This window comes from Hippichthys cyanospilos, chromosome 20 (genome assembly GCF_059441005.1).
Source record: "Hippichthys cyanospilos isolate Australia breed blue-spotted pipefish chromosome 20, RoL_Hcya_1.0, whole genome shotgun sequence".
Classification (NCBI taxonomy): domain Eukaryota; kingdom Metazoa; phylum Chordata; class Actinopteri; order Syngnathiformes; family Syngnathidae; genus Hippichthys; species Hippichthys cyanospilos.
In genome coordinates, this window is record NC_142388.1 from 2,291,949 (window position 1) to 2,305,434 (window position 13,486).

The 13,486-nt window shown below is 40.8% G+C and overlaps 1 protein-coding gene across 1 annotated transcript; it reads left to right on the forward strand.

The window, feature by feature from the left end:
• The first annotated feature begins 6,718 nt into the window (after nucleotides 1-6,718).
• pou3f2a (POU class 3 homeobox 2a) lies at nucleotides 6,719-9,713 on the forward strand. The gene has a single exon (XM_088404033.1). The coding sequence runs from the start codon at nucleotides 6,992-6,994 to the stop codon at nucleotides 8,135-8,137; it is 1,146 nt and encodes a 381-aa protein (XP_088260159.1). The 5' UTR covers nucleotides 6,719-6,991; the 3' UTR covers nucleotides 8,138-9,713.
• The last annotated feature ends 3,773 nt before the right edge of the window (nucleotides 9,714-13,486 follow it).

Genomic DNA, 13,486 nt, shown 5'->3' on the forward strand with positions numbered 1-13,486 from the left:
AAAATGGTATGATCTGACTTTGTAGTCTGTGACTTTAAGACATAGCCTGGTCTCTACCGCCACCTACTGTCTTGAGGCGAAACACAAGTCAACAAAGAATTTTTTGTTTGCTGCCATTGTTTGACCGCCGCTCAACGAAATGTTGCAAAAAATCATAGGAAATTAACGTCATAAATCCTATTGGAATGCATCTCAAAAATGGACATTTCAATGGTTTCATATGGTCCAAAATTTGGACAATGATTATTTTTGCACACAAAATTTTGCACGGCCAGCTGCAATCACATAAAAATGTCAGAACAGTTGCACTTTCACAAAATTTCGAGCCCAAAAATTCACCAAAATTCACCTTTTAATCATCTGCTGGACATTTCAGCTCCCTGGTATTTTTTCCCATTGATTCTTTTATGAGCGCATAAAAAAGAATTTCCATAATTTGTAACATACACTACAAGGGTTAAATATTAAGGTGATACTGAAAAAAATATAGTTTTAGTAAAACTGTAATCTTTTTTTCCTTGGGAAAGTACGCTTGCGAAACACCGCCGTCAAGCGCCCTCGCAAAGTCGGACGCAAATTTGTCCCGAATAGCAGCGTAATTTGACGAGGCCCGGCCAAACCTTTGATCGACTCGTGAATCGATTCCGACGTCTCGCTAGTTGCGTCCGTAGGTGGCGAGCCGACGGGCGCCCGAGCGCATCGACTCCCCGCGTGTCCGTTTGCATGGCGGCATGCAGATTTATCTGCCGCAGAGGCCGCGGCGCAGACTAGCGTATGGACACGTATGGAGATTTACTCGTGTTTTAACCCCGGGGTTAGCCATCAGTATTGATCGCCGCAGACTCAGCCCGATTTTAATCCCCCGCTCGGCCCGGGACTATCGATCGGGGGCGCCGCGCTTTCAAGTGGGTTTAACGACTTACCTGCGCCTCGGTCCTCCGTCTCACACTTTTGCTTAGCGCGCCTGCAAAACACAAGCTCAACAATTGACAGATTGTAAAATATGACTCGCACACGTCCACTTTTTTTTTTTTTTCTCTCTTTCTTGCTAGTGTATAGCATCATGACACACTGCAGCAGTGTCGGGCTGAAAACAGCTGCCGCTGGTGAATTACGGGCACGTATCCAAGAGCCGGAGGTGCCGGAGGTGCCGGAGGTGCCGGAGGTGCCGGAGGTGCCTCCCTTTATGTCGCTTACGTGATACAACATCGGACGTCTTATAGGACGGCCGAGGGGATTTATAGATGCGCCGAAATTCTTGATTGGCGCGACACGCAGGAATGGAGGACGCGTGTGTGTTTCCGTCTACGTGTGTGTGCGCGCTTTGATGTTTCTCCTCCATTTGTCCTCCCACGGGCAGATCCAAGCGAAGGGGGAAATAAATAGGGCAAAGAGTAAATCAATGCTAAAGAGAAGCAAACTAACCTCAAGGCTAAGCGAGCGCCTTTTTTTTTTTTTTCTCCCGGCCCTTGTCAGTTCCGCTACACTTTAAATGGTTACCGCATGCGGTGTTTTCAAATTAAGAGCACATTAATTGGAACGTTCGCGAGTAGAGACGAAGCTGTCCTCTTCGGAAAAGAAAAGAAAAGCTGAATAATGAGACAGGAGACACCCGCGCTCATTCCCCTCCGCTGCTGGAGCTGCTAATTTATCTTTTTCTTATTTATATTTACATTTTTTTGGTAGAATTTTTTTGAAGTTGTCATAGTAAATGCTTAAAAAAGTGACAATTCATATTCATGGTTTGTTGCCTCATGTATACAATAGAAAAAGGCAAAAAATATTGCATGCACACACATGCTCACATACCCCCCCATCACACACACATTTATATATGATGACCTTGAAAACCCACTTGCATATTCGATTGCTATATCGAGGGGAAAAAAATTGCGATGAGATTTTTCAACATAAGATAACATAATATTGAATATGAGGGGGGTTATTTGGTGGATTTGGGGTGTTTTTCACTCTGACATTAGAATGATCTGCATTGCCCATTGCAAGGATGCATGCAAATATCTGTCTACATGTGTTGCTCCACTGTTTGTATTGAATTAAACCCACACCTATTTATGCTAGCTTTTAGCACTGTAATGGTGTTTGCTAACTAATCAATGTGCTTGTCTTTGTTGTGGTTGACTTCAGCTGAAGTCAAACTAAAATCGTGAGGTTAGGGGGAGGCACGGATGGAGTCAAACTCTCGGTTCGGGGCATGGCAACGTGTGTGTGTAGGTTGGGATTATGGGAGGGGGGGGGCGCACTCACGGCGAAAGGCTCTTCAGTGTGTTTTCCATTCAACCTTAAGCCCTCTAAGACCTCCTCATCTCTCCTGAGTGCGGCACGCTGAGATGTGATCTAATGCCGAGTGCCACATGAGTGCGTGTGTGTGGGGGGGGGGGGGGGGGGGGGGGGGCAACGTGTGTGAGATGTGACTCTTTGATGAAACCCCTGCTGCTGCGTGTACGCCTCCTCATTTAAGAGTAACGAAGGCTTGTGTGTGTGTGTGTGTCCGGCTTCATCTCTGAAGTGTTGTTTGGGGTATTCTGCACAGGTTTCTCCTTTTGGGGGGGGATTGAATATGGGGGGGTATTTGCCGGGTTTTGCATTGAGATGTAATTAGCAGCCACAAAGGCCTGGTTAAAGCTGGAATCCTCCAAACTGCACTCTGGCTTTGATTGTGTGGGCCAGCTGTGGAGGAATGGCCATTATCTCAATAAAAGCACCCCCTACCCTTCTCTATAGCCCAACACACACACACACACACTTCATTTTGTGTTCCCACAGGCGGGAGGGACACATACCAGTCACACAAAATAAAGCCAAAGCTCCCAAATGTTACTTTCTTGCAGTCGCGGATCCAGGAATATTCCGCAGGAAAGTCCTTTGAAAATTTGCAGGAAATAAGCCACGCATGGCTTTTTAGTCCAAACTGCAAAGTTGTTTTTGTTCTATTTAGCGCGCGTTTAATCATAGACGTCCGACAAACAGTTCGGGGACACTTAGGCCCATTAGTCCTGTGCAGAAATTGAATCATCCTTACAATTGGGGCCATTTAATTAGTGTTAATTTAACGCTCAGATTCTCCATCATTAAGCTACTCTTGGTTGGACTCACAACAACAGTTGTGTTTGCGTGTGTGTGTGCGTGTGCGCGCGCATGCACGTGTGTAGTGTTTTGACAGCACAGCCAGTCCTTTGACTCGAATTAACGGCGACCTCTTCGGCGTGTAAGAAGCGGGATTCGCATCGTTTATGCGTTATTAAGTCTCCTAATTGGGCAGCTAGTAGTTTGCATATTAGACTATTAGGCTAATATGTTTTGCTCCTCTCGGCTGCACGGCCCCCGCAAGAGCCCCCGGCGACACATTTGGTGATTCTGGGAATTACGCTCTAATCGTAAAGCAGTGTTCTTTTGATCCGCCGCCATTCCGTCCTCGCCGCGATTTGATTGAACACGTTTATTAATTAGCGCTTCTCGCCTTAGTCCTGGTTTTACATCTGCGAGGCTAAGTTTGATTGCTGTTGACGCGTGTAGCTGACTTCATATGAACACTTGAAGGTTAAATACTGTTTTGATCATTTTGTCCTTCAGAGTTCATTTAACCTCTTATTTTTGGGCTTTTAAGACCATTTGTCTTCTGTGGCGTTTACCGAAGGATGACGTTTGATGCCGACGTGTCATTTGGTTTAACGTTTTGGAGATCAAATACAAAAAGTCGATTTCGAATGATTGTTTTAATGACCGATTAATCGAGGAATTTGAATGAAAAAAAAATTACCTCATCGTTCGGAAATAGGGTGGTGCAGTAAAGCGCATTTATTTTGATTCAGAAAACGGGCAGAAATGCTCATTTTCAAAGTAAAAGCACGTTATTTTGATTCCATTTTTCCAAAAATTATACATTAAAAAGGGTATCGGGGGTACGTCAGACATGAGATTTGAACAAGGTTTCTGCAATCAGCCATTCAATATAAAGCTTTTAATGTACATAGTTCACAGTACATTTTTCTTTTCAAATCAAGAGCAAATTCATTGGAAAACAACCTATTGCTGAATTCTGGCTCCTTTATTTTTTTCTTAAGTTTTAATGACAGTTTTCCAGCAAATGAGCCAAAAATAAAACGAATGTTACATCATTTAGCTTTATAGCATAGCATATCAAAATTTCAAATGGTGGAATAAAAATTTTAAGTGCAAGAAATACATTCATAACTGAAAAGCAGAGTTAAAAATTGAAGAATTTACAAGTTTATGATTAAATTATGTTTTCATCCACCCCCTAAAATGAAAGCCTGCGATTTATGCACCGTATAAGATTATAAGGCGCACTCGTCAGCTTTTCATCAAATTGAAGGTTTTAGGTGCGCCTTATAAATATATTCATTTTCGATAAATCATTGCACCCGTAGCTTGAAACCAACACCTTTGACACAAGAACTTGGAAAGTGTCTTAATTAAAATATGTTTCAAGATGGAGAATTGAAGCAGGCCAATTAAAATGGCTCTTTAACGTCCATAGTTGTAAATGGCAGCGAACGAGTTCATTTAGGATTTCTTTTCATTGTTATTGTTATTTTCGTTGCTTTCACTGCTGGGAAAAAATGTCTGTGGGTTGTTTCTTTGTTTGTTTGTTTATTTTTCTTTTGTTTACGTTCGAATGATCCTAAGGTTGTGACTGGAGGATGTATTGTAGTCCAAATCGTGGCATTCTAGCCGGCTGCCCCCCCCCCCCCCCCCCCCCCCGCCCCTTCCCCCTCCCCCCCACCCCTTTCCTCCTCCCCAGTGGGCTTAGTGAGACAACAGCATGCCTTCATGGCAAAGTTTAGCCAACAAGCAGGTGGAGGCGGTCACCGTGGGCTGGGAGGGTCTCCATTCTCTTTAGCCTCTCGCTGCCCTCACCAAACACCCCCCCCCCTCCCTCCCTCTACCCCTCCCCTCCCTTGCCATTATTTGTCCGGAGCGCGCAGCCCCCAATGGGCCCTTTTGGAAGGCGGCAAAAAGAAAAAGAAGAGGAGCGATTGCAGCTGTGACGTGGGCGTTGTTGTTCCATTCAGCGCCCTCGCCATGGCAACGGGGCAAAAGGCCCTTGGAAGCACGCAGCTCGTTTCTTTGGACAGCGCAGCCAGCTGGAAGTCGCGCTCTTGCTAAATAGCCCAAATATGCCTTCAGAGACCAAAATGTTCAACTTCATTGCGTTTCTTGCATGCTTAGTGCTGCTGAGCTATAACCGAGGTTTTTGGGGTTATCAAATTATTTTCGGGTCAAACCCACAACCTAATCCAAGTTGACTATCGTTTCAAGTATATGCACTATTTTTATTTTTATTCAGCCAAATGTTTTTCTGTTGCACTTGTCTCAGATGACGATACGACAGTTGAAAACTGCCGGTGTTCCACAAGGCTCAATGTGCAGTCCGCACATTTTTGATGCACTGTAAGTGAATGTTAAAATGTCTTTTGAGAAACTGGTTTTGTTCCACAAGGCTCAGTATTCTTTCTTAGTATCATGGACCTGAATGTCAAAATTGCCAGTGGAAAATGGATGGTGTTGCAAAAGGTTCGATATCAAGTCCACGTAGTTTAAATATCCTGCACCTGAATGCTTTTGTATATTTTTTTTTCAAAACTGGTTTTGTTCCGGGAGGTTCAATATTCACTTTTAATATCCTATGTCAAAATTGCTGGCATAAAACGCTCTAATATTGACTCCAAGCAGCTTTAATGTCCTGTACTTGGATGTGGAATTTTCCTTTGCAAAACTGGGTTTGTTCCAGATGGATCAATATTAATTTGGAATTTTCTATACCTTAAGGTCAAAATTGCCTGTGGAAAATTGATGGTGTTCCACAAAGATATCGGTAACGTACAGTAGTTTTAATATCCTCTAACGGAACGTCAACTTTTTTTTTTTTGTTGCTGTTGCAAAACTGTTTTGTTGCATAAGGCTCAATATTCATTTTTTAATACGCTATACTTGAATTTCAAAATTATCTGTCGAAAGATGGTGTTCCACAATGTCCGATATGGATATTCTAATGTCCTGTATTTTAATGACAACTGTACTATTAGAAAACTGGTTAAGTTCCACAACAGCTTGATAATCATTTTTAATGTCCTATACCTGAATGTGAAAAAATTGACCGTGGAAAACTGTCTTTTTTACACAATATTCAATATTTAGTCCACCCATTTTTAATGAACTGTACTCAATGTCAAAATCGCCAAGGATGTTTGTATGGAAAGTATCGCAGGTTGGTATCATTGACTACTCGAGTACTCATACTGGTGTCGGTCTGCAATAAAGTTTTATTGAACATTGCTACCCCAAAAAAATGTTTGATATAACAAAAAAAAAAAAAAAGAGCCCATCATTGGTTGAAGAGGCTGAGTCAATTTGCATAGTGTAGATTACCTACATAGGGCTTGGTCTCTTTTTGCCCCCAAATTGTACTTTTCAGAGTAATATTTATTTTTAGTTAAATATAACCCGGCGATGTGGAATGATGAGAAAGGTGACTGTATGATTGCGAGCATTTTTGAAGATGAAAAACAATTGTTGCGATCAAGTCGTCTTTGGGTGATTGGCGGGCGATCAATCCGAGCAGGAAGGCATGAATGAAAGCGAGCCCCGTGCGTGTTTACACTCTTCCTCCGCCGTATAGCACGCAGGAGCGCTCGTAGTATCTTGGGGCCGAGGGTGGAAAGGGGGGCGGGAGGGCTCGTGCACAATCTCCCGTGACCAATGAGCGGGGTGCTGTCAGGGGTAACCGCGTGTGTCAGCCCCTCTCGGCCAATAAAGAGCTGCGCGAGGCGGATCACAGGTGCGCGCCTCTGCCCGCCCAGCGTCCCCTTGGCACAGCGCCCCGGAGATGCTGGAGAGAGACGCCTGGCTGCCCCGTGCAGGCGCGCACCGCACCGCTTTCCCGTCGAAGGCAGCCTCCCCCTGACTCCCACCCCCTTTTCCCCCGTCTCCCCCCTTTCGGGCGGCGATGGCGACCGCCACGTCCAACCACTTCAGCGTCCTCGGCACCCCCGGCAGCCCCCCGCCGCCGCCGCCGCCGCCGCCGCAGTCGGAATCCGGGAGCATGCAGCAGCAACAGCAGCAGCAGCAGCAGCAGCAGCAGTACAGGGACGCGCACGCCCTTCTCCAGAGCGACTACGGCGCGCACCCGCTCAGCCACGCGCACCAGTGGATCGCCGCGCTGTCTCACCACGGGGACGCCGGCGTGGCCCCGTGGCCGTCCAGTCCGCTCGGGGAGCAGGACGTCAAGCCGTCGAGCGAGGAGCTGCGCGAGTCCGACGGCGGCGGCGGCGGCGGCGGCGCGCAGCAGCAGCGACAACATCAGCATCAGCATCAGGACGCCAGAGGATGGCGCGCGGCTGAGGGCCAGGGGCTCCTCTTCTCGCAGTCCGGCTTCGGTTTGATGCCCGGCGCCGAGCAGCAGGGCGGCATGCAGCAGCAGCACCACCACCACCACCACCACCAGCAACAGCAGCAGCAGCAGCAGCAGCACCACGCGCACCCGCACGCGCACGACAGCAGCCACAGCCCGCACCTGAGCGACCCCCCGCTGCCGCCCCAGGACCACTCGGACGAAGACACGCCGACCTCGGACGAGCTGGAGCAGTTCGCCAAGCAGTTCAAGCAGCGGCGCATCAAGCTGGGCTTCACCCAGGCCGACGTGGGCCTGGCGCTGGGAACCCTGTACGGCAACGTCTTCTCGCAGACCACCATCTGCAGGTTCGAGGCGCTGCAGCTCAGCTTCAAGAACATGTGCAAGCTCAAGCCGCTGCTGAACAAGTGGCTGGAGGAGGCCGACTCCACCTCGGGCAGCCCCACCAGCTTGGACAAGATCGCGGCGCAGGGCCGCAAGCGCAAAAAGAGGACCTCCATCGAGGTGGGCGTCAAGGGGGCCCTGGAGAGCCACTTCCTCAAGTGCCCCAAGCCCGGCGCGGCCGAGATCAACTCGCTGGCCGACAGCCTGCAGCTGGAGAAGGAGGTGGTCCGGGTCTGGTTCTGCAACCGGAGGCAGAAGGAGAAGCGCATGACGCCCGCCGGCGGGGGCCTGCCGGGAGGCGACGACGTCTACGGGGACAGCCCTCCGCACCACGGAGGACAGACCCCGGCCCAGTGACGCCCCCCCCCCCCACCCACTCCTCGGACCGATTGAGATTTTTTTGTTTTTTTTTTTCTTCCGAAATAAATGTGGCGACTGGGATTTATGTGCGGGACCGAGGCTCCTCCGCGCTGCGGAAAATGGTCGGCGCAAGACTATTATGGGATGTGTTCTCCTTCTTATTCATTATTATTACGGGACGAGCCAAGCAAACGCCTTTTGTGCGTCACCGTGCCAAATTGTGCGCGCACACACACACGCTCACACACACACACACACGCACACACACACAAAGAAAGGCGTCGTTTGTGGACGTGTCCGCGGGGGTTGGGCTGGGGGGGGGAACGGGGGGACGTTCTCGCGTGGGCTGGAGGAACCGCAGTGGGTCCAAGTGGGTAAATAAACGCCATCTTTGCGTGGAACAAAAGCAACAGGGGTTCCACAGCTGCTCACATTTACAAGCCAGCAACAGCAGTATTATTCTTATTATTGCCATGCACTATTATTATTATTATCGACCTTTTTTTATCTCTAACGTATTGGTATTTAATTTGTATTATTTGGTGCTTCGTTTTAATTCGGGAGTTTAATGATAAACTCTCAAACCAGCAGCAGCATTTTTCTTTTTTTTTGTCCACTATCCATTTTAAAAATAAATCATCCTTATTTTGTATTTATTCCACCCGAACATTTTTTTCCGTTTGCAACATATGAAGCGGTCATTCTCATCATAACGATAATTTCATGGACGTTATTACAGCATCTTCATCAACGCATCAAATCAGTCATACACGTAAATAATAGCAAACGCTGTAATAATAATAATAATAATAATACTGTAAAGACTTTAAAGCTTTTTGTGTGCTGTGTTTTTGATGTTTGTTATTTCTGTAATTTTTCCTAAAAAACAAAAAAATAAGCGACAAAAACAATTGTGAGACTCCAAAAGCAATTCAGCCCGTTTATGCCTTCTCTCCTATGAAGATGGAGGACATTGAAAAATATATCTAAAAAAAAATATATATATATATATATATATATATAAATAGTAATAATTTAAAAACTTACATTCACCCGGACTCTGTGGGATGTATCTCATAATTCGTTTGTTTGTTTTTTGTACAGGGTTTTGTATATTTGTCTGTGGCACCACACACATTCTCTCTCACACACACACACACACACGCACACACACTCGTTGTGATACTGTGATTTCCATAAGCTTATCTGATAAGGACAAGGTTATACGAGGCCTGGCATGCAGGTTTTCAAAATGTGGCAACTCAGACGCAGCTTGAGGACACACTTTTGTCATTTCAGCTCTGAATGTATCAATGATTATTTTACAGCAATTTTTATAATATATTCGTGATATAAAGCGTAATCATAGTGGGGAGTTTTTTTGTTGTTTTTTTTCTTGTGGCCTCAATGCTGAATTTGAGTTTCTGCCTTGCGGGAGGTGATGAAAAGAAAACCAAAACAAAATACTTATCGACCTGAAATCTGTGACGAGGAAAAAAAAAAAAGACACAAGTCGACAATTGCACAATTTCTACATGCTTTTTTGTCATTAAATCTAATTTGTTTTCTACGATACTTTAGTCTGCGGGTCCTTATTGACGGTTGATTGTCTATTTTCTTTTTTTTTTGATGAGCGTGTATTTTTTTCCCCCAAAAAGACATACTCGTTTGAAAAGTCTGAAAATATTTCCCCCAAAATGCTATTTGCAAGGTCAATGTCAAAGTCGGACTAGAAAAATTAAAACCAAATTAAAACCAAAAAAGTAATCAAAGTAATATGACATCTCGCTTTATTTTTCTTTTTTTTTTTGAAGATCAATGTGTTTTTTCCCCTTCAAGCGGTTGCTTGTGACGTATTTCCGCTTTGGTTTCGCTCACCTTGTTCCTGGAGCATTACGTCATTGGATTACAATAAAAAAAAGCAGGCAAGAAGTGGCACCAAGTGGAGGATTGCAGTATTGCATTACTCCTCCCTATGTATTTAAAACATAATTTGTTTATGGACAATTATGGACATGAAAATCGGTATATATATATATATATATATATATATATATATATATATATATATATATATATATATATATATAATTTTATTTTTATTTTTTTTTTATTTTTTTAAAACAACCGTATAGTGAATCATTTTTCACTGACTTCGGTATCAGTGAAATCTATAGGTATTTTTTTGTAGAGATCATAAGGCTTTTGAAAAAATACTGTTTTCCATTTTCCCCCCAAAAAAGTTTTACTCGCTTGTTTTGTTTTCACAATTTAATACACATTGCCTAATGGCAATAATGGCTCACTATACATGGTCGTATTTTTTTGCCCCCCCAAAAAAACTTTACAATACAAAATAGCCTGACTAGACATCATCTGTTTCACAAGAAATAGCCTCACTATACGTGGTCATTTTGCACCCCTCTTCCAAAAAAAGCCCACTATGTTCTTTTTAATAATGCAAACTAAGCCTTATTATACATGATCTTTTTTATTGCAAACAAAGCCTAATAATTTTTTTTCCGAAAAACGGGGCTTACAAACGGTTATTTTTTGCTTAAAAAAACCTTGGTCAGTTTTTGAGGAAAAAGCCTTATTATACATGGTCTTTTGTGTGAAAAAAATCCTCATAATATAAGGTTGTTTATTTGTTGTTGTTTTTTGTGTTAAAAAAAAAGCCTTATTAGTAATGGTCATTTTTTATGATAATAAGACTTAATATATATATGGTCTTTTTTGTGTAAAAAAAAAAAAAGCCGAAACATGATCCTTTTTTAGAGCCTTACTATACATGGTCCTTTTTTTATTGCAAACAAAGCCTAATAATTTTTTTTTCCGAAAAACTGGGCTTACAAACGGTTATTTTTTGCTTAAAAAAACCTTGGTCAGTTTTTGAGGAAAAAGCCTTATTATACATGGTCTTTTTTGCGTGAAAAAAATCCTTATAATAGAAGGTTGTTTATTTGTTGTTTTTTTGTGTTAAAAAAAAGCCTTATTAGTAATGGTCATTTTTTTATGATTAAAAGACTATATGGTCTTTTTTGTGTAAAAAAAAAAAAAAAGCCGAAACATGATCCTTTTTTAAAGCCTTACTATACATGGTCTTTTTGTGTGAAACAGTCTTACTATATATGGTCCTTATTTGTGTTAAACAGCCTTAGTATATATGGTCTTTTTTGTGTGAAAAAAATCCTTATAATAGAAGGTTATTTATTTGTTGTTTTTTTTTGTGTTAAAAAAAGCCTTATTAGTAATGGTCATTTTTTTTATGATAAAAAGACTTAATATATATGGTCTTTTATGTGTAAAAAAAAAAAAAAGCTGAAACATGATCCTTTTTTAAAGCCTTACTATACATGGTCTTTTTGTGTGAAACAGTCTTACTATACATGGTCCTTATTTGTGTTAAACAGCCTTAGTATATATGGTCTTTTTTGTGTTAAAAAAAAAAAAAAAGCCGAAACATGATCCTTTTTTAAAGCCTTACTATACATGGTCTTTTTTTATTGCAAACAAAGCCTAATAATTTTTAAACTTGGCTTATAAACGGTTATTTTTTGCTTAAAAAAACCTTGGTCAGTTTTTGAGGAAAAAGCCTTATTATACATGGTCTTTTTTGCGTGAAAAAAATCCTTATAATAGAAGGTTGTTTATTTGTTGTTGTTTTTTTGTGTTAAAAAAAAAGCCTTATTAGTAATGGTCATTTTTTCATGATAAAAAGACTTAGTATATATGGTCTTTTTTGTGTAAAAAAAAAAAAAGCCGAAACATGATCCTTTTTTAAAGCCTTACTATACATGGTCTTTTTTTTATTGCAAACAAAGCCTAATAATTTTTTTTTCGAAAAAAAGCCTTATTATACATGGTCTTTTTTGTGTGAAAAAAATCCTTATAATAGAAGGTTGTTTATTTGTTGTTGTTTTTTGTGTTAAAAAAAAGCCTTATTAGTAATGGTCATTTTTTTATGATAAAAAGACTTAGTATATATGGTCTTTTTTGAGTAAAAAAAAAAAAGCCGAAACATGATCCTTTTTTAAAGCCTTACTATACATGGTCTTTTTTTTATTGCAAACAAAGCCTAAAATTTTTTTTTTCCGAAAAAAAGCCTTATTATACATGGTCTTTTTTGTGTGAAAAAAATCCTTATAATAGAAGGTTGTTTGTTGTTTTTTGTGTTAAAAAAAAAAGCCTTATTAGTAATGGTCATTTTTTTATGATAAAAAGACTTAGTATATATGGTCTTTTTTGTGTAAAAAAAAAAAAAAAGCCGAAACATGATCCTTTTTTAAAGCCTTACTATACATGGTCTTTTTTTATTGCAAACAAAGCCTAATCATTTTTAAACTTGGCTTATAAACGGTAATTTTTTGCTTAAAAAAAACCTTGGTCGGTTTTTGAGGAAAAAGCCTTATTATACATGGTCTTTTTTGCGTGAAAAAAATCCTTATAATAGAAGGTTGTTTATTTGTTGTTGTTTTTTTGTGTTAAAAAAAGCCTTATTAGTAATGGTCATTTTTTTATGATAAAAACACTTAGTATATATGGTCTTTTTTGTGTAAAAAAAAAAAAAAAGCTGAAACATGATCATTTTTTAAAGCCTTACTATACATGGTCTTTTTTTATTGCAAACAAAGCCTAAAAATTTTTTTTCCGAAAAAAAGCCTTACTATACATGGTCTTTTTTGTTTGAAAAAAATCCTTATAATAGAAGGTTGTTTATTTGTTGTTGTTTTTTGTGTTAAAAAAAAGCCTTATTAGTAATGGTCATTTTTTTATGATAAAAAGACTTAGTATATATGGTCTTTTTTGAGTAAAAAAAAAAAAGCCGAAACATGATCCTTTTTTAAAGCCTTACTATACATGGTCTTTTTTTATTGCAAACAAAGCCTAATAATTTTTAAACTTGGCTTATAAACAGTTATTTTTTGCTTAAAAAAACCTTGGTCAGTTTTTGAGGAAAAAGCCTTATTATACATGGTCTTTTTTTGTGTGAAAAAAATCCTTATAATAGAAGGTTGTTTATTTGTTGTTGTTTTTTGCGTTAAAAAAAAGCCTTATTAGTAATGGTCATTTTTATTGATAACAAGACTTAATATACATGGTCTTTTTTGTGTAAAAAAAAAAAAAAAAAAGCCGAAACATGATCCTTTTTTAAAGTCTTACTATACATGGTCTTTTTTTATTGCAAACAAAGCCTAATAATTTTTTTTCCGAAAAAAAGCCTTATTATACATGGTCTTTTTTGTGTGAAAAAAAATCCTTATAATAGAAGGTTGTTTATTTGTTGTTGTTTTTTGTGTTAGAAAAAAGCCTTATTAGTAATGGTCATTTTTTTATGATAAAAAG

Bases quoted from the DNA above. Each gene is read 5' to 3' on its own strand.
- pou3f2a (XM_088404033.1), top strand. From the start codon at position 6,992: ATGGCGACCGCCACGTCCAACCACTTCAGCGTCCTCGGCACCCCCGGC.